The sequence below is a fragment of the Protopterus annectens genome, chromosome 2.part1, assembly GCF_019279795.1.
Source record: "Protopterus annectens isolate FY-2018-M chromosome 2.part1, PAN1.0, whole genome shotgun sequence".
NCBI lineage: Eukaryota > Metazoa > Chordata > Ceratodontiformes > Protopteridae > Protopterus > Protopterus annectens.
This window is the reverse complement of record NC_056729.1, coordinates 1,381,173,261-1,381,195,128: the sequence shown is the minus strand read 5'-3', so window position 1 is coordinate 1,381,195,128 and position 21,868 is coordinate 1,381,173,261. Positions and strand designations below refer to the sequence as shown.

Genomic DNA, 21,868 nt, shown 5'->3' with positions numbered 1-21,868 from the left:
GCTGTTACTGGGTCTGTGCTCAGAAGGCATGCTTGGTTCAAGGAGCAGTCTTTGCCTGATCATGTTAAAGCTAAATTGTTGGATGCTCCTTTAAATCAGGACCACCTGTTTGACAACAAGGCTGAGGAAGTTCTTAAAAAGATGGAAGATAAAGCTAAATCTATGCAAACTGTTAAATATTTTTTTACAAGTTCAGCCTCCTAGATTTAGTAGGCACTGGCCCTTTAAGAATTGGTCCTTTCCAGCCTGTTCCAGGTCTTCTCAAGCCAAACCCAGACACAGCACAGAACTAAGCAGTGAGGGGCCTCCACTTCCACATCTGGGAATAATAAGACTCCCCCCTATGGTAAACTGTCTCAATGACTTCCTTTTAAAATTTCCAAGCACTTATCAACTGACTGCCACCTTGGAGGGAAAGATTGCTTTTCATGCAGAGAATTGGGAACTCATTACCCAGGCAAATGGGTTTTAAATATAGTGTCCCAGGGATACAGATTTCATTTCCACACGTTGCCAACACCAAGCGGGTGGCCGGACCTACCCACAAATCAGTGGGCAGAGGCCCCAAAACAAGTACTTTCTCTCTTAAGCATGGGGGGTATTCAACTGGTACCAGAAGAGGAAAAGGGACAAGGTTTCTACTCGAGACTTTTCCTGGTACCCAGAAAAGACAATTCATGGCGTCCTATCCTGGACCTGTCTACTCCAAAATTCAAGATGCTGACTCTTCACCAATTACTTCCTATGCTACGCAAAGATGCATGGTTGGCAACACTAGATTTAAAAGAAGCATATCTGCACATCCCAATCAGGGAATCTTGCAGAAGATACCTATGCTTCAAAACAGGCTACACACACCATCAGTTCTCTGCACTGCCCTTTGGCTTATCTACTGCGCCCAGAGTATTCACAAAGTGCCTAGCCCCAGTTATTGCATTTTGAAGGCAAAGAAATATTCAAATATACCCATACCTGGACGATTGTCTAATTCAGGCAGAAAGCCAGGACATACTTTTGAATCATCTGGCCTTTGTGCAAAGGGTTCTAACTTGTCTGGGGTACACCATAAATGAAAATAAATCACACCTGGTACCCTGTCAACAAATTATATTCCTGGGAGCAAGCTTGAATACAACTTTCCAGATCGCTTGCCTCATGCCAGAGAAACAAAATTATTTGACAAACTACTTCAAACAAGTGGCCACAAAAACCCTGCTATCTGCAAGACAAGTACTGCAAGTCTTGGGGTTCATGGCCTCCTGCATTCTTCTAATTCCATATGCAAGACTGCATATGAGGAAACTACAGTGGTATCTGAAAAGCCTTTGGTGTCAACATTTTCAAGACCTGGAAACTGATTCCTATCATACCTTGCCTAGGCTTAGAGTTCCTCTGGTGGGCAGAGGCCTGCCACCAAAACAAGGGACTACCTTTCACACCAACCCCTGCCTCCCAAACCCTAACAACAGATGCATCAGACTATGCATGGGGTGCTCACCTGGCAGGGAAGTGCATTCAGGGCAAATGGAACCCAAGTCAAATGCACCTGCATATCAATCAAAAAGGAATGTTAGCTGTACATAATGCTCTGACAGCCTTCAAGGACCACATTCTCCCAGGACAACTAATGGTAAAGACAGACAACACCACTGTTATGTGGTATATAAACAAGCAGGTGGGTACACATTCTTACCCCCTCTGCAGACTAGCCATGGCATTGTGCAACACAGCCTTGAGCTACCAAGTGCACCTGCAAGCTCAATTCCTGCCAGGAAAATTAAATACACTGGCAGACGGACTAAGCAGAAACCTCAGACTAAGCAGAAACCTCATGGACCCACACGAGTGGAAACTGGAACCAAGGATTTTCAACATGTTGCTAAGCAAATGGGGGAGCCCAGATATAGACCTGTTTGCCTCTCCCCAGAACTACCAATTGGACAAATTTTGCACAAGGACTCCCCACAAACAAGCCTGGAAAGTGGATGCTCTGTCCTTCAGCTGGAAAAACTTATCAGTCTACGCCTTCCCCCCTCTGCCTCTGCTCTCCATAGTACTTCTAAAAATCAAACAGGACAAACCAAGGATGATTTTGATTGCTCCAGGCTGGCCACACGAACACTGGTACCCTCTCCTGCGCAGTGTGTCACGGTTATCTCCATGGCACCTGCCTTAGACTCCTTCCCTGCTGTCTCAGCAGGAGAACCAGATTCTGCACCCTCAGCTTCTAACACTGAACCTTGCAGCCTGGCTAATTACTTAATCTCTCCTTTACCATCCCTCAGCAAACCTGTGATGGATATTATTTTAGAGGCAAGGAGGCGTAGTACTAGAAAATCGTAATGCTGAAAAATGGAAAAGATTCTGTGCCTGGAACCAGTCTCAAGGGATGAGCACTGCAGCGCCCAATTTACCTCAGATTTTACAATACTTAACTGGGATGCTTCACAGGGGCCTGTCTTTTTCCTCCATTAAAATCCACGCCTCAGCCTTTTCAGCTCATTATAACACAGAACCGCCCCTCTTCTCTCATCCACTGCTCAAGCAGTTCCTCAGAGGGGCCAAAAATTTGAGACCACCCAGGAGAGCTCCAACCCCAGCCTGTGACCTTAACTTTGTCGTGGGGCAACTCACTCTACCTCCTTTCGAGCCAGCTGCTACTGCAGACTTAAAATTTCTTTCTTGGAAAACAGCTTTCCTTTTAGCAATCACTTCAGCTAGAAGGGTATCTGAATTACAGGCCCTTATGGCAGTGGAGCCTTTCATCATCTTTCATGCAGACAGGGTGTCCCTCATTACCATTCCATCCTTCATGCCCAAGGTGGTGTCCAGTGTGGCTCTTAATCAGTCCGTTCATTTGCCATCCTTCTTTCCTAATCCGCAAAATAAAGGGGAATGGATACTGCATTCCTTAGATGTGCACAGACAACTTAGATTCTACTTGGACGGGACTAAACCTCAAAGGAAATCTGAACAACTGCTGGTGGCATTTGCTGCAGGGGCAGAGGGGAAGGCTATTTCAAAGCAAACCATTTCTAAATGGATAAGCCATTGCATTCATTTCTGCTATAAGCACCATGGAAAACCTATCCCCCAGCGGATCAGACCTCACTCCACCAGGGCTGCATTGACCTCTACAGCCTTTCTCAGAGGCGTCCCTACCAGGGACATCCTAGAAGCTGCTACCTGGAGTTCTGTACGTACTTTCACCAAGCATTGTCATTTGCCAATTTTCTCTAAATCCACAGCTGGCTTTGCCACTGCAGTGTTGCAGGGCCTTATAGCTGGCCCTAATGCTATCTAAATTCCTCCTCCCAACCATAGCTTTGGGAATCTACCCAAATGTAGTGACTGCAACAGTGAAAAACGAAGAACATAGTACAGTTGTGTACACTTGCCATAAATGTAAATGTTCGAGTGTATTCACTGTTGCAGTCCTGGTTACCCTCCCTCCAGCCCCCAACTTCTTTTGGCTATACCTCTACTTTACTTTACTATGCTTAAAAGCCTTTTTGGTGTATTTGCTTTTTTGTTGGAGGTATATCTTTGTGCTTTTATATTTAATTGCTTCCCATTAGGGGGGTACCTGACATCTGGGGCAAGAAAAACTGATGTAATGGCGTCGGCTGCATGTTGTATACTCCTGACGACCTGACGTCATGGAAGAAGGGACAGCAACCGACGCAAGACCCAAGACTTTGTTAATCAGGCTGACTGAGGGCTACCTGCAAGCAGATAACCCAAATGTAATGACTGCAACAGTAAATACACTCGAACATCTACATTTATGGTAAGTGTACACAACTGTACTTTTGGATTACTGCAACATGAGAATAGAAGGACATACAATGTTTGTGTAAAATCTTACTATAGCCGTAGATGTCCTTCTCTTCCATGTTGCAGTATTCCTTCCCTCCCTCCTTCTTCCATGAAACTGTCCCTACTTGGATGACACTGGGCTTATACAGTTTTCCTGGGACTGGGGTCCTACTGGGGCACTCAATTCTGAGGTCTGGTACGGGCAGAAGTCACTTTTATGGCCCACATTCAACTAGCCAATGTCAGATTTCCCATGTATCCTGCAGTGACTAGAAGCTTTTGTATACTGACTGGATGTTCGGGTCGCAAGAGAGGAAAACCCAAGGGTTTGGAATGCTGCAGCATGGAAGAGAAGGACATCTATGGTTATGGTAAGATTTTAAACAACTATTCATTATTTAGAGGGACTGACAAATGCTCAAGTATTGCAAAATAGGGTGAATCCCACAGAACAAAGAGGAGCACCTGCAGAATGCTAAACAGAAAATAAGGGATTACCTTGATAATATGCGTGAGTTTAAAGACACTGCTGTTAAGCAACTGTTTTTTGATAACTCTAGAACACAAAAACTTTTAGCAGAATGACTCCGGCAACAGAAAGTAGGAAGGGCTGTTGCCAGACTTAGGGAGCCTGTAACAAGGAAGAAAACAAGGGATCCTGTAGAAGTATTAGGAATATTTTGGTAATTCTATAAAAGTCTGTGTAAAGCACACAAACATGGAAGTCAAGAAAAAGTGCAAATGGAAATGTTTATGGAGGAATGAAATATGCCAAGATTAGAGGTAGATGAGGTTCGATTACTAACTGTCAGGATATGAGAAGATCAGATAAAATGGTGATGTATAACTAATCTACAGAAAAGTCCCCAGGAATAGATGGTATTCCTATGGAAGTTTAGAAGCTAGGAGATGAAAAAACTGATAAAGCTCTGGAAGGCTTATTTAACAGTAATTTAAGAGGAGAAATGCAAACATCCTGGAAGAAAGCAATGGTAGCTGTACTACCTAAAGAGAGTAAAGATCCACCAGATTCAGCTTCATACAGGCCCATGTCAGTACTAAACCATGATTATAAAGTGTTAGTCTGTAATGGCTAAAAGAATGGTAAAGTGATGGTAAAAGTGATATATATGGATCAGTGTGGTTTTGTGGAGGGGAGGCAAACATTTGACAACATTATTAGAACGTTGGTTATCCAAAGGGAAGAAGAGTGTAAGAAAATACCACTGTTGTTGGTGAGTCTTGATGCAGAGAAAGCATTTGACAGAGTAAGCTGGGACTTTATGAGCAGGGCAATGGAAGTATTTGCATTCCCTGATAAAATTATAAGGTTGATTAGGAGGATATAAAAGGGATCAGAGGTGAAAATTAAAGTGAGTGGGGTCCTCTCTGATAATTTCTGCTTGAGCAGAGGAAGCAGGCAAGGGTTTCCTCTGTCCCCTTTGTTATTTGCATTATATGTAGAACCATTAAAGGGACTCAGAAATTCAAGGATATAATTGGTATGGTGTCAAGAAAAGCCGGCTATATTTACAGATGATGATATTTTATTATACCTGACACAAGCAGAAAAGGACATTACAGTGTTGTGGAACATTTTGAGACAGTTTATATCTTTTTGGAATACAAAATTAATGAAGCTAAAACAAAGGCAATTGTGGTAAATTGTGTGCATGAACACAAATTGGTTCAGCAATATTCGTGTTTATGGGGACATGATAAAATGAAGTATTCAGCTAAGGATATGTGTAAAGAGACTAAAAAAAGGATAATACAAAAATGGAGAAAATGGAAGTTCTTTTATATGGATATCAGTGGTAAAATGCAAGCAGTTAAAATGTTTTTAGTCCCTTTAGTCTTATACACAGGTCAGTGGGTGGCCACGGTGGTGCAGTGGTTGTCACCTCACAGCAAGAGGCTCTCCGGTTCGATCCTCGGCTGGGGTGCCTCCTGTGCGGAGTCTGCATGTCCTCCTTGTGGTTGTGTGGGTTTTCTCCGGGTGCTCCGGTTTCCTCTAACATCCCAAAGACATGCTGTAGGTGGATTGGACACTTTAAATTGGCTGTAGACATGAGTGCGTGCATTTGTGTGCCTTCCATGGAAGGTTGGGCGTTGGGCTGGCAACTCGACATCGTAAAGCTCTACTGCCAATCATGAGCAGACAGGTGATCCACTGTGGCGACCCCTAAGTGGGAAAAGCCGAAAGAAGTCTTATACAAAGGTCAGGCATATTTTTATCAACCAGAGGAGAAGTTGTAGATAGCAATTAATAAAGAGCTGAAGGATTTTATCTGGGAGGGAAAAATGGTAAGAGAAAAGTTGGTTAAGCTGATTCTTCCAATTTAACAAGGTGGATTGGGATTACCCGATTTGAAGGGGTATTTCAGAGCAACACAGTTAAGGTTGTTATACATAGCAGAAGCAGAAAATTATAATTCAAAGTGCAAGTGGATGATGCTGAAACAAAGAGAGACTGGGATTTTGGATTTAGACCTTTAAGGAAAATAACAATAACCATGCAGAATATTATATTCATAAAGTAGCAGAAAGTATTCTAGGAACTAAGCCAACACAGGAATGCAGAAAGGAGATTCTGCTGATAGGGATGACTGCAATTAGGGATACAGACAATAAGCAAGAGGGGGCTGGAATTTATTGGAGAAAACTGGTGAAAGACCCAAGGTACTGCGAGCAAATAATTAGAGAGGGAAAGGTGACAGAATGGGAAGAGGCCAAGAATTTATTTGGACAGCAGGACTGAGATTGCTTTCCCTATCAAGGATTGATATCAGGAGTGTGTGCAAAGAGAAAGAAATGGGGGGTCCTAAATGAAAGACCAGCATTGGTAGAGTTTTTAGTAGAATCTAGAACATAAGGTGCCATTAAGAAAGGAAGGAGTAATTAGTAGAGCAGGTAAATATTGCATGATAACTATAAGAATCAATCAGAGGAGGTTAGAAGGAATTGGGAAGAGAGACTGGATAAGCAATTCACAGAGAAACAATGGGGATATATGTATGTCTCCCAAATATGCAACAAAGTCTAGAAGATTTAGGATATTTGCTTGGAAGTGTTTACATAGTATTTTATACCCCAAGTAGACTCCAAAGAAGCACTGTATCTTGTATTATTGGGTCTATATTAGATAACTGAAAGAGCAAGTCAGCGAACGCTCACATGAGTGAAAACGCCGGGAATAAAACTCCTTATTGTGGGGGACTGTGCCCCCCACTAACTATATATTCCAACTCCAAGGTCGCACTACAGTGAGGAAAGGGCAAATATCCCAGTCCTCACTGTACCCCGACACCACAAACACCCTTTTGATTCCCAGCATTTTCACTCATATGAGCGTTCACTGACCTATTCTTTCGGTTATCTAATATAGACCCGTAGTATTTGTGTAATTCTTAGAAATGTTCCTAAATTTAGGTAAAAGAGTGTTCTTTCTCCACATGTATTGCACCCTGACATCCGAAAATGACATGTCATAATTTCAGGTACTTCAAAATAGAACTATTAACTTTATTTAGGTTTAAATGTACTGTAAACATTGTGGACCAGAAGTCCTGAGATCACTTCTGTTTGCAAAGTACCCCTCAAACTCTTAATGCATTAAATCTGGACAAAACCTATAATAATGGGGGACAAAGGCCCCAAAACAGGGACAGTTTTTAAGTACTGGTCTTATAAACATAGAAAAGCTGATAGAATAACAGGATTTGTGTTAGCTTGCATTTTTCTGAAGGATATGAAGTCTGAAACTCGGATGTATGTCATTATTTAGTGACTTCAGTCCTCAGTGATTTGCCAGAAAACCACAAATTTTATAAGGAAAAGACCAAAAATATAAGACAAAAATATGGACAGTTGAGATGTATGTTGCTGTCTTCTTAATTCTTCGAGCTGGTCCAGGTTTGTTTAACTTTGGTTTGATTACTAGTATGGGCCTGCACTTTTGCAGTTATTGTGTCTGTGATTTGTTGATTTTTGCTGATGTAAGTTCAGATGTAGAAAAAATATGTGTGTGTGTGGGTGTGTGCATGTGTGTGCGTACATGTATGTGATTATTGCAGATTTGTAAGACATCCTGTTTTGTGGCCTTAGGGAAATTCAGGTAAAGGCTCATAGGTGAATACTTGGCTAACTGCCCTTATGGGGCATTTTAATCATCACCAGTAACCCATGATTAGAATACAACCCTGTACCTTATGTCCATGAAGTGAAGACTTTAACTATTTTGCCAAACCTACCTCCGTTGTTTGTATTATGATGATCATGAAACTTGAATACATACATATATATTTATTTATTTTTTTTAATGTATTTATTTGGACAATGAGGAGCTTTTAGGACCATTACATCACCTAGAACATTTATTTTAGTTCTTTTAGTTTTCAAGCAAACTGTATGTAGCCGTTAATCTAACAAGTTTTTATGTATTTTAAGTGGTCAGAATGACCAGAGATGTTTCTTTTTTAAGAGGATCCCCAAGAAAATTTCTTCTGGCAGTTTGGAAGGATGAGGGACAGGAAATGTACATGTCAGCAGTCTTAGGGCTGGGGAATTGGGTTATTCTTGTATAATATTTGCAGGTATAGATGTTTTATATAGCCCATAAAAAAGTCTTCATGGTATACTATGCACAGTATCTGACCTCTGGATTTATTCATGTGGCAGGCAAAGTGGTAGCCATGGGTGGGGGTGGGGTGGTGCATCTTAGAATCATTGGTGCATTCCCCACTAGCACTGTTTAGCCTGCTGTCTGGATGCACTCTGTGGTGGTAGCCTACTCTATCATGTATATCCAAGTTTACTTGTATTCTAATGCGAATGCAGTTATGTAAGATGTGATCACACATTCAGTTTGAATATCACTTTAGAACAGACTGATGCTTATAATTTGAGTCACATTGTACATTTATTTGCAGTTAGTGGACAGGGTTAATTCTATGAGCTGTTAAAGAACAGTTTCCTGTAGTCCATAGTTTGATTTCCTCAGCTTCTGTTTACCTACTGTGCGACTCTGTGAGAGCCCCTTTACCAGACAGTTTCCTAGGGCAGTTGCAAACTTGGAGTAAATGCTTCAGTGATGTTCTGGACCACATGCCTTGTAACTACCTGTGAACTTACGAATCTTTATATATAGCCAGCTGTAAATTTGGGGTCCATGGTCTTATTAATATGATTATATATTTATAATCAAAACAGTAGCCTTAGGCACATATTCTTTTTCAGGATAGCTTCAGTGATTTGAGACATTTGTAGTAAAAGCTGATGCAAAGTTATGCTATTTTTTGTTGTAATGGCTTCTTATTTGAATTTTTCTATCCCGTTCCAGCTAGAATATTTAACGACTCGCATGAGGAAGGTGGAGGAATATGAGCAATTGCTGAAACAGTTGCGAGTACAAGATGCAGAAGAGTACAACATGATAAAAATCAAACTGGAGACAGAAGTTCAGGTTAGTGAATTCCATCCAAGTTTCAAGCTGATAGAGCAGTTAATTATTCCATAGCTATATTCAATGCCTCATTTTGGTCAAGAGTATCTGTTTCTGGAAGTTACAGATACAGAATGAAACGTATTGATGATTGTCCAAAGTCATCCATATGTTTATTTCATTTGTTTTTGTTCATTCATTTAATATGCTTTTGCACAGGTACAGTGGATATAAAAAGTTTATGCACCCCTGTTAAAATGCCAGGTTTTTGTGATATAAAAAATGAGATCACAATAAATCATTTCAAAATGTTTCCCACCTTTAATATTACCTATAACCTGTACAATTCAGTTGAAAAACAGACAAATCTTTTAGGGGAAAAAATATAAAAAATAAAAAACTTACAATAAGCTGGTTGCATAAGTGTGCACACCCTTAAATTAATATTTTGTTGAAGCATCTTTTGATTTAATTACAGCAGTCAGTCTTCTTGGGTAGGATCCTATTAGCATGGCACATCTTGACTTGGTAATATTTGCCCACTCTTCCTTGCAAAAGTGCTCCAAATCTGTCAAATTGTGAGGGCATTTCATGTGCACAGCCCTCTTCAGGTCACCCCACAGATTTTCTATTGAATTTAGGTCTGGGATCTGGCTGGGCCATTCCAAAACTTAAAATGTTATGTACTCCTATCTCGCCATTATTCTTTACCTGTGGGTTCGTTGGCCTATATACTAGCTCGAAAGTCTTTGATTGGCTGGCTAAGATGGTATCCCACAATACCGTGCTCCACATCCCCAGATCTCATTTGCCGCTTGTAGAGCTCGGACGTGGTCTCGACTTGGCTTGGCTAAGTACCTTTTGAAAACTTTTTTCTTCGGAAATTACTTGAGAAATTATTTGATATTGTTTAATGTTTGATTAGATTTTGTGTGAGAGCGATTGTTGGCATTTCTGGTTCTCGTGTGTGCTTGTGCGTTTTTTGTGGTATCCCTTCCCTCGGGCTAGGCCCGTTTGAGTTAGAGGACCTAGTCCTCTCTTTGTGATTGTTCATCGGACTTTTGTGGTGTTCTGTTGTGTGGAGACCGTTTTTAATTAGAGGTCTCTTTATCGTTTTGTCTAGTCAGTGACTGTCTGTTATAGTAGGTGCTCGCTTCCTGCCTTTTGTTTCTCGGTTACGAGAAAGTTGGAGTTCTGTGCTTAGTTCTATCATGTCTAAAGAGCAAAAAGAACATAAGCCTTCTGGCTTTAAAAAGTGTTCAAAATGTGCATATAAAATGTCTATTACAGACGGACATTCCGTCTGTGTTTATTGTCTTGGAGCCATCCACCTTCAGGAGTCTTGCAGTTTTTGTCACTCCTTTAGTCCTCGGGTGCTCCAAGAAAGGAAAAACAAGTTGATACTAAAGGGTCTATTAAAACCATCGTTCGAGGAAAAGTTAGCTTCGACTCCCAGCTCCGAGTCGAAGTCTAAGGCTTCTAAGTCCAAAAAGAGATCGCCGGCTCCATCTTTGGTCTCGGAGCCACCCTCTAAGATTTTGGTTGTGGAATCTGCTTCCTCGGCTCCACCGATCTCGGAGCCGCAGGAAGTCACTGTTTTGACTGAATCTTCAACCGCTCCGATAATTTTGGAACCAATTCGGAGCCAGTCTCCAAGTTTAAGACAAGTCTCTCCAGATAAGAGGTCTGCTTCTCCATCAGTTTCCTCCAAATCCTCCAGGCTTTCAGATCTGGATGTGGATAGGGTGGTGCAGCGGCTCCTGGAATCGCCAGTGTTGGCTAAACTATTCTCGGCTCCGACCCAGTCGGTTCCGGAGCCAGCCCTGTTAGTCGTACCTGCTATTCCTCCTCCGAGCGCATCGTTGTCTTCGGAGACGGTGGGCTCCGCTCCGAGGGATGTTCCTCTGTCGGCTCCGATATCTCAACTGGGATTCTCGGTACCGACTTCGGCTCTGACCCTGTTGGCTCCGTCCACAGGGTCCAGGACTCGAGTCTCTTCTGTCGGTGCCGAGGGGGATGACTCAGAGCACAGGTCAGTGCCGAGCCTTCCTCTGGGCGCGTCGGCAGGGGGGACTCCGGCCCTGGTCATGGCCCTAGAGGGCGGTCAGTCCTCAGACTCAGGGGGCCCCGCCTTCGAGGCAATGTGGAGCGCGCTGGCTGGTTCAGCTACCTCCCTCTGATCGGTTCTCCCGTCCCCTGCTGCACTGGCGAGAGCTTCTGACACTCCTCTATCATTAGACAGCAGGGCGCAAAGGCCTAAGGACACCCCCATGAGCGGTCCCCTTCTTTCTGAGGAGCCCTCAGACTCTGTGCCTGAGGAACCCCCCAGAAAGAAATCTTGTAAGAGGAAGCATATAGACTCCCAAGACGAGTCCCTCACTTCAGATACTGACCCCGAGGAGTCGGAGGGGTCCCCCAAGTCTTCCTCTGAGGATGTTTCATTCTCCGAAATACTGGAGATTTTGAAACAAAGAGGAGACTGGCCTTCCAAACCCCCCTCCGAGGAGGAGTCAGTATTCCTTAAGGCCTTTGGCGCCCAGCCTTCCGCCTCCTGGGGATCTCCACCCTTCGATGAGCTCCTAGACTTAATTTGTCGAAGGGTGTGGGAGACCCCTGACTCAGTGGAGCCTGTCCCTCGACGGCCGAACAAATTCTTGTCTGCCCCCCAAGGGAAGGAATTTCTGACAAAAAGAACCCCAGTAGATGCTATGGTGGTGGCGGCCGCCACACAGAAGGAAGTTGCGGAAACTTCCTCTATGGTTCATCCACCGAGCAAGGAGTCCAGGATGATGGACCGCTACGGGAAGCGTACCTTTTCTTCAGCGACCTTTACCATGCGGTCGCTGAATTACTTGACTCATTTCAGGCGGCTCCAAAGAGATGTCCTTAAGGAGGTAGGAGATACTCACAGGGATAATGTTCCTGAGACGGTGGCTCAAACAGTCAACACTCAGCTTTCCACCCTTAATTCTATTGCAAACTCGTCCATGCGACTAATCTTGTACGCGGCCGAGGGAGCTAGCAGGGCGGCCAGTTCAGGAGTTTCCCTCAGGAGGCAGGCCTGGCTATGCCTGTGTCACTTTGCAGAGGCCTTTAAGTCTTCCTGTACTGATGCCCCTTTCGACAGTTCCTCCTTGTTTGGGACCAAAGTAAAAGACACACTCACCAGGTGCGAACAAGAGGGTAAGACCTTGTCTGCCGTGGGAGTCTGTTTTTCCCTACCGTCGAGACCTTATCCCAAGGCTCAGCGGGGGGGAAAGATGTGGTTCAGAAAATCACAGAGGTCGTTTCCTGATGCACAAGGTGAGACCCCCCCTCGAGGCAGAGGGGGGGGGTCATACTCTGGAAGAGGCTGCCCCAGAGGCAGAGGGGGCCCCCGCAACTCGGGGGACCGGGATTCTTTCCGCAGTTCCCCATACTCTCACTCTTGAGGGTGTGCCCGGCTGCGCTTCTCCAGAGCCAGTCGGGGGTCGGATTTCCCATTATCCGGAAGCCTGGGCAAGAATAACCCAGGACAGATGGGTTTTAGGGATAATCGCCAGAGGTTACACCATTCCATTTCACTCCTGTCCCCCTACCCCAAAAGGATCCCAGACCCACCACCCGGTCAAAGGGACCAAGCAGCATCAGAGGTCTCTCAGCTGCTAGAAAAAGGAGTCATCCAGCTAGTCCCCCAGACCAGATCGGATTAGGGACCTACTCAAGATTCTTTTTGGTGCTAAAAAGCATGGGGGACCTGAGACCCATTCTGGATCTCAGCCGGCTAAACCATTATGTTCGCAAGTCCAAGTTCCGAATGGTCACACTGCAATCAATTCTCCCGCTGTTGGCAAAGGAAGTATGGATGTGCTCCATTGACCTGAAGGATGCCTATTACCACATAAAAATGGACAAAGCATCCCGGTGTCATCTACGCTTCCGGCTGGGAGCCAGACACTTTCAGTTTCGAGCCCTGCCCTTTGGTCTCACCACAGCCCCCAGGGTGTTCACCAAATGCATGGCAGTGGTGACGGCTCACTTGAGGTGTCTAGGATTCTAGGTGTTTCCTTACCTGGACGACTGGCTCCTAGCCGCCCCCACCAAGCATCTACTTTGTCAAAACAGAAACTATACCATCAGCATTTGCCATCAGCTAGGCATCACAATAAACTGGAAAAAATCTGCCTTGCTACCCTCACAGCGTGTCTTATTTATAGGAACAGAGTTGGATACTATTCGGATGAGAGCGTTTCTGCCCATGGAAAGGATCACGAGGTTACAAAGGCAGGTTCAGAAGATGATACCTTTGACACGCGTAAAGGCAAGGCTAGTGCTGCAGCTACTAGGCATGATGGCATCCACTATCATGACGGTTCCTTTAGCGAGGCTGCACATGCGCATATTACAGTGGCTCCTGTTTGCTCAGTGGTCCTTTCAGAGTTTGCCTCTATCTCATCCCATCTTGATCACAAACATATGCAGACAGGATCTGAGTTGGTGGCTGTGCACCGACAACCTAGTAGTAGGGAAACCGTTCTCTTCACCCGACCCGGTAGCCACAGTGACCACGGACGCCTCCCGGATAGGGTGGGGTGGGGGCATTATCTCGGCAGGTTGGTCCAAGGTACGTGGCAGGAACACGAGATGAATTTCCACATAAATGTCCTGGAGAGGAGGGCAGTGCTCCTAGCATTGCAGGCGCTACAACATGTCCTCCCGACCGGGACGATTGCGATACACTCTGACAACATGTCCGTAGTGTGGTATCTCAACAAACAAGGGGGAACCCGATCATATCCACTATGCAGGGAGGCTATGAGAGTGTGGAATTGGACGATAGCTTCCCACAGGACCTTGATAGCAACGCACATTCCGGGAAAAACCAATGTGATTGCAGACAAGTTAAGCAGGGCTATCCTTCTGCCTTACGAGTGGTCCCTGAACCGCCAGGTGGCAGACAGCATATTCAACAAATGGGGTCAGCCGTGCTGCGACCTATTTGCCAGCCCTCTCAATGCGAAATGCCACGCATTCTTCTCACTGATACCTCCATTGGGGGGATATCCAAGGGACGCTCTTGCACACATTTGGCCCTCAGGTCTGCTATATGCTTTCCCTCCGTTTCCCCTCATCTTGAAGGTGATTCAGAAAGCACTATCTCTGGGAAGCAGATTGATTCTGATCGCTCCATACTGGCCTCGACAGGTATGATTCCCCTTTCTCCAACGGTTTGCAGTGGAGCCTCCTTGGACTCTGGACGCTCGTCTGGACTTACTGACACATATGTCGGGACAGTTCCACCCCTCCCTGGAGACCCTCCGGCTGACCGCCTGGCTACTCCACTTCCGACCATAGTCAGGTATCACAATTTTTCTCCAAATGTAGTACATATCCTTTCATCCTCTCACAAACCAGCCACTAGGAAGATCTATTCCAGTAAGTGGAAAAGGTTCTTGATATGGGCACAGTCTAAAGATATTGACCCCTACATGGCTCCCATCAACACTGTGCTAGAATTCCTGTCTCAACTATTCTACCAAGGGTCAGCCCCAGCCACCATAAAAATTCAACTAGCGGCCATCTCTAATTATCATGTGGCTCATGAACCCAGCTTATTGGCGCACAGACTGTGTAAAGCCTTCATGAAAGGCACACTACTCCTTCGTCCCCCTGTAGCTCAACTGGTTATGGCTTGGGACCTTAATTTTGTTCTGCAGGCTCTCACTCTTGCACCCTTTGAGCCTGCTGCTTCTTGCGATTTGAAATTTCTGACATGGAAATCGGCTTTTCTAATAGTCATTACTTCTGCCAGGAGGGTTTCAGAGCTTCAGGCCTTGTCAGCTAAGCCCCCTTACCTGGTTTTCCATAAAGACACGGTCTCCCTCAGGCCGAACCCAACCTTTCTTCCCAAAGTAGTGTCACTGTCTAATATTAATCAATCCATCGAACTGCCAGTATTCTTTCCCAATTTCTCTGACAAGGCAGAGTATCAGTTTCATACGTTGGATGTTTATAGGCAACTACGCTTTTATTTACACAGGACTAAAGAATGGAGGAAATCAGATCAACTTTTCATTTCGTTCTCAGACAACCACTTAGGGTCAGCGGTGTCCAAAGTAACCATTTCTAGATGGCTTTTGGGTTGCATCTCCTTTATTTACCAGACAAGAGGTAGAAACATACCCTTTCCAGTCAGAGCACATTCTACTAGAGCAGTGTCAACGTCTACAGCATTTCAAGCCAGACTATCCGTGGATGATATATGCCCAGCTGCAACATGGGCTTCTCCCCATACCTTTGTGTCCCATTACAAATTGGGTGTGGTATCCAGGGGCAGGTCTTCCTTTGGCTCCACTGTGCTCAGGAGTATCTTTCATTGAGCCACCCGGGATATAGGTGCTAGGGACGTTGTCCCACAGGTGAAGAATAATGGCGAGATAGGACTACATAACATCAATTAGTTATGTACTTACCATAACGCTAGATGTATGTAGTCCATCTCGCCATATATTCTTCATTACCCACCCACCGTCCCCCTGCCTGGAGAATTTGGAGGATCTCTTTTGATAACCCTGGTATTAGTCCCTTTAGACAACTTGTTGGACCTTATCTTCTTGGCTGTGGATCTGTGTGTGTGTGCATTGCACAAATGGCTTTTGTTAGCAGCAAACTAGGCCTGGGGATGTGGAGCACGGTATTGTGGGATACCATCATAGCCAGCCAATCAAAGACTTTCGAGCTAGTATATAGGCCGAGTCGGAGCCGACTGTCAGCTCCGAACCCACAGGTGAAGAATATATGGCGAGATGGACTACATACATCTAGCATTATGGTAAGTACATAATTAATTGTTTTCTTCTGGTGAATACATTCTTTTGTTGATTTGGATGTATGCTTGGGGTCATTGTCATGTTGAAAGGTGAAATTCATCTTCGTCTTTCTAGCAGACGCCTGAAGGTTTTGGGCCAAAAGTGACTGGTATTTGGAACTGTTCATAATTCCCTCGACCTTGACTAAAGCCCCAGTTCCATCTGAAGAAAAGCAACCCCAAAGCATGATACTGCCACCACCATGTTTCACCATGGAGATGGTGTTCTTTTGGTGATGCAAAGTGTTGTTTTTGTGCCAAATGTACCTTTTGGAATTGTGCCCATAAAATTCACCCTTGGTCTCATCAGACCATAACACATTTTTCCACATGCTTTTGGGAGACTTGATGTATTGTTTTGCAAATTTTGGCCAGGCCTGAATGTTTTTCTGTGTAAGAAAAGGCTTCCTTCTTGCAACCCTATCCCATAGCCCAGACATATGGAGAATACGGGGGACTGTTGTCACATGTAGTACACAACCAGTACTTGCCAGAAATTCTTGCAGCTCCTTCAGTGTTGCTGTATGCCGCTTGGCAGCCTCCCTGACCAGTTTTTGTCTTGTCTTTTCATCAATTCTGGAGGGACGACCAATTCTTTGCAACATCACTGTTGTCCCATATTTTCTCCACTTTTTGATGACTGCCTTCACTGTGTTCCATGGTATCCAGTGCTGTGGAAATTTTTTTGTACCCTTCTGACTGATACCTTTAAACAGTGAGATCCCTTTGATGTTTTGTAAGCTCTCTGCGAACCATGGCTTTTGCTGTAGCAGGCAACTGAGTAACTATCAGGGAAATCCTACTAGGACAGCTGAACTTTATTTGGGGTTTATCAGAGTCTCTTTAATTGATGGCAGATGTGTACCCAAGAAGACTGAATGTTTTAATTAAATCAGAAGGTGCTTCAACAAAGTATTAGTTTAAGAGTGTGCACACTTTTTATTTTTTATATTTTTCCCCCAACAGATTTGTTTGCTTTTCAATTGAATTGTACTGGTTATAGGTCACATTAAAGGTGCAAAAAGTTTTGAAATGATTTATTGTGGTCTCATTTTTTTGCATCACAAAATCCTGGCATTTTAACAGAGGTGTGTAAACTTTTTATATCCACTGTATATGTATTTTCAAAGTTATGCCTGGAATGTACTGCTTGGGGAGCTAACTTCAGGGCAGGGGAAGCAATGTTAAAAACAAATATTAGTAACACAAAACAAAGTGACTGCTACATTACTTAACATCTTCCAAGATTACGGAATGCACTTCCCCTTGCTGTTTGACAAAGTCATTGATCAGTTTCCTCCAAAAATGTTCTGGCTGTATGGCTGCATGACTAAACTTTGCAAAAGAACTGTGACACTAGAAGGTGAAGAGTTGTCTGTGACTTAAAATGGTTATGGCAAAAATCACTGTTAATACATAAAAAGCTATTTATGTTCACTCCAACATTGCTGCACATCAGAGTAAAGGAAATTCTTAGAGATACTGCTGCCTGGTGTACCTAGATGTGCATGTATATTTTTGCATAGACATGGAAAGTAAAAATACTGACACAGGGATGTAGCAGTAAAGCTACTTAAAGGCAAGGTCACAAATGTAATAGCTGAACCTTTGAACCAGTAAAAATAAAAAAGGAAAACACCAATGCACAGCATTTAGTATTTAATTATTTCAGCAGTATGACAGTAACTCTCCCGCATCCCATTCGTATTTGTCTGGTAAAGCCAGATTTAGGCTTTACTCTTTACATTTTCCAGGCAAGTTCATTCCTTCTTCACTGGATTGTATCACCTTTGTCTTGGCAAGCATTCTAGGTGCAGTACCCTGGTCCTCTGTTAATACCTTCATAAAGCACTGTGTACTGGATTCCTTTTGCTAGAGCAGAGCAGGCTTTGCTAGGACCATTCTACAGGGGGTTCTGAGTTCTTATTTGTCCTCCTCTCAGGTAGGGTAAGCTTTGGGAAACTGCCCAAAATGCAACTGAGACAGTGGGAATGGTGACCGGACATAGTACAGTTGTGCAAGTTGTACTGATCTGTAACAGTAGATGTTTGAATTACTCAGTGCTTCAATTTCAGCACCTCTACCTGCCATCCCCAGATTGTGCATAGTTGATGTGGGTTTCAGTTTCTTTGATTCTGTTGTTTTTATATGGCATTGTGATTGGCTGTGAATTTACTCTTCCTAAATGATTTTGGCTTCAGGTACTTTCCTCTCCTTCTTTGTGGAAGTAAAATAGTGTGAACTCTCCCTTTCTGTGACAGCTGTAAGCTTCCCTCTCAGGATATGCTCTGGCAATCATCAGCTGTCACAGGAAAAGAGAGGGGGGTCTGTGTTTTGAAAGCTGGCCAGAACTGGGTACATTGGCAGATAACCCCTAAATTGGCCACTGAGGCAGTGAGGAATTCAAACAATTACTGTTACAAGTACAAATGTGCTATTCTCTTCACTTGCTACTTTCAGGAGTCTGCATCCACCTTGGGGTAAGTGTTTCATCATCCTCCAGCTACATTATTCAACATTTTTTTACTAAGTCATTTATCCTACTTTTGAAACTCAGGGAATTAGTCTTCCACCTTAATGGTGATCAAGAAAAACATGGGTATAAAAGTGATGTTCATGGTGGTAAAGAATTATTAACTTCACTGATTGTTTGGGGAATGGTTGTTTTGATTTGTTTTTGTTTATCCAAGTAAGTGCAGCTGCACAGAAACATTTATGATATTCTTCATGTTTCATTGTTGCAGTGATCACCTGTGGGTTATCCCTGCTGTTGTAGCCCTCGGCCAGCCTGAATACCAGAGTCAATGTTTTTCTGTGTCAGCTTGCTGACTGATGTCAGGTCGTCAGTGCTATAAAGCAAGGCATCCAACGCCATTACATCAGTCTTTCTTGCCATGGAGCCTGTAGCAGAAGCACTTTGCAAGTGTGCCGGTTGGTCGCTACCAGAGTTCGAATCACAGCTGAAAACGTCTAAAGCTAAGTACCCCATTGGGCATCCCTTTTTCTTGCACTAACCAGTGTCCGAAAAAGTTAACAATTGTCTCACTTGTGGAAAGCAGATCCCACACCGAGACTTCATTCGTACCGCGTCACTTGTTTAGGCCCAGACCACAGTGTCCCCCGTTGCCAGTTCTTTGCCCTGTTTAATGTGAGAACCATTCGTCGTAGAGCTCTTATTGTAGACAGGTATTTTCGCCTTCCATCTTCACATTCCGAAATGGCATCTGTCAGCCAACAAGCCATAGACATATGGTACCGCTAAGCAGGTTGTCAGTTCTCCGGAATTCAGTGAGGTTTTCGCAGCCCCTGATGCCCAATACGATATCTACACAGGCCTCTACCGAGAAACCTTCTTCGTCTTCCAAGCCTTTGGTTGTCTCTGCCTTGGTTGGGTCCGGAGCCGCGATGCAGGGATACTCTTAGGCCTAGAAGCCAGGCCACTCCTAGAAAATCTACCTCTAGCCACTGTCTTACTCCTGTTCCACCACCCCAAACCCAAATGCTTAAAATGGCAGATGATCTTATCTCCCTTATCAGGGGTAGTTAGGCCACAACTTCTAAAAGGAAAAGACACCCTTCTCCTGAAATAATGACAGAACAAGATTCTAAGAAGTCTGATTATTCAGATTTTGAAGAGGAACAACAAGCTCTGACTGCTTATGAGGATTCAGATGCAGAAAAATCTATCCCTTCTGCCTCCCCACCAGAAGACCTTTCCTTTGGGGAAACCCTTCACACCCTTAGGGAACATTTCCACTGGGAATCTCAGGACTTCCCCCAGTCTAAGAAAAGACTAAGAGAGTTTCTCGATCTGCCCCAGTACAGACCCCTGGCCACCCCCCCCTATCTTTGAAGTGGTGGATGATGTTTTCCATGAATCTAGCTTAGTCCCTGACGCCCTCTCACCTACTCCCAGTAAACCTGACAGGTTTTACAGAGTACCAGATTCTCACAAATACCTGTACAGAAATCATGCTGCAGATCCGGAGGTCGTTACACAGGGACCTAAAGGAGCTAAGGCCAGTTCTGCAAAGAATCCTGCTCCTTCTGACAAGGATTCCATAGCTCTGGACAAATGGGGTAAAAAAGTATACACCTCTGCAACCTTAGCAATCAGAGCACTCAGCTGTCAATTCTATATATTAAAATATCAACAACACACTTTGGAACTTTTAAAGAATAAGATTTCAACCTTTCCTGACTGTGCCAGTTCAAAAGAGTTAGCAGATTTACTGCACTCTGCTTGTCAAGTGGCCAAATACTTATTACACTGTGGATATGATGACCTAGAAGTCTCAAACAGGGCAGCAGTGTCAGGATCTGTCATTAGGAGACATGCATGGTTGAAGTAACAACCTCTCTGTTTGGAGTAAAAGCAGAAGAGGTACTTAAAAAGATGGAAGACAAAGCAAAATCTATGCAAACAGTAAAATATTTCTTTCGGGTTCAGTCTTCTAGCTTCAGCAGGAATTTTTCCTCTAAGCACTGGTCCTTTCCTGCACCTAGCAGACAGGGGCAAGGTAAGCCCTGCAGGGGCAGACCATCCAGGCCCCTATCCCAGGGACAACGGAGAACCAAATAGTAGACCACCTCCACCCCAAAGGTAGGGAGTTCTAAGCCATCCTTTTACGGCAAAACCTCTCAATGACTCCCTCTCTCCCCTCTACCCTCCTTTCACTCACCAAAAGCTAGAAGGAAGGCTCTCCCTCTGCAAAGAAAATTGGCTTTCACTAACAAAGGACCAATGGGTTTAAAGATCATTTTTCAGGGATACAAATTCTCTTTCGGTGAACTCCCAATTCCAAGATGGTACCCAGACTTACCTCCAAATCAGTGGGCAGAGGCCTTGAAACAAGTCCAAACTCTCATATCCCAGGGGGCAGTAGAACCTATCCCCCCAGATCAAACAGGCAAAGGCTTTTATTCCAGACTATTCCTTTTTCCCCAGAAAAGAGGGCACTTGGCGTCTCATCCTGGATCTATCCATTCTGAATACCTCCCTGGTGTTCCCCAAATTCAAAATGCTAACTTTGCAGCAGCTGCTGCCTGTGCTGACAAAAAAAATGCCTGGTTAGTGACCCTAGACCTAATGGATGCCTACCTCCACAACCCCATAAGGGAATCCTGCAGGAAATTCATGCGCTTCAGAGCAAGCTCACAACACTTTTCAGTTCTCTGTGCTACCCTTTGGCTTATCTACTGCTCCCATGGTATTCACCAAATGCTTAGCCCTGGCCATATCATCTTGCAGACAGAGAAACATACAGATTTACCCTTATCTGGACGACTGCCTCATTCAGACAACGTGCAAAGAAAAGCTGCTCCAGGACCTCCTCTTTGTCACCATCAACGAGAAGAAACCAAAGCAAACACCCTCCAAAAAGATCATTTTCTTGGGAGCACTGCTGGACACATCATCCTAAATGGCCTTCCTATCCCCAGAAAAGCAGAGCTTCCTGCCTCTCTACTTTTCCCAGCTGGCTTCCAGAAGTCACCTCACTGCGAGGAGGTTCCTGCAAGCCTTGGGGTACATGGCATCTTGCATCCTTCTAATTCCAGTTGCCAGGCTTCACATGAGAAAACTTCAGTGGTATCTAAAGAACTTTAGTGTCAGCACTCTCAACCTCTAGAGACCTCTCTCCCTCTGATCCCCTGTATAAGGGCCGAGTTTTTCTGGTGGGCAGAGGCCTGTGCCAAGAACAAGGGTCTTCCCTTCACCCTGCCGGGTAGACCATTACCACCGACGCCTCAGACATTGC

At 44.3% G+C, this 21,868-nt stretch overlaps 1 protein-coding gene across 2 annotated transcripts in view; it reads left to right on the top strand.

Moving 5' to 3' along the window:
- Positions 1 to 21,868, top strand: part of DRC1 (dynein regulatory complex subunit 1) — a 2,270,880-nt gene that overhangs the window by 560,676 nt on the left and 1,688,336 nt on the right. For both annotated transcript variants that reach the window (XM_044062852.1, XM_044062853.1), the window contains one exon: positions 9,161 to 9,283. In XM_044062852.1, coding sequence (XP_043918787.1) covers positions 9,161 to 9,283 — 123 coding nt within the window. The remainder of the gene's footprint in view (positions 1 to 9,160; positions 9,284 to 21,868) is intronic.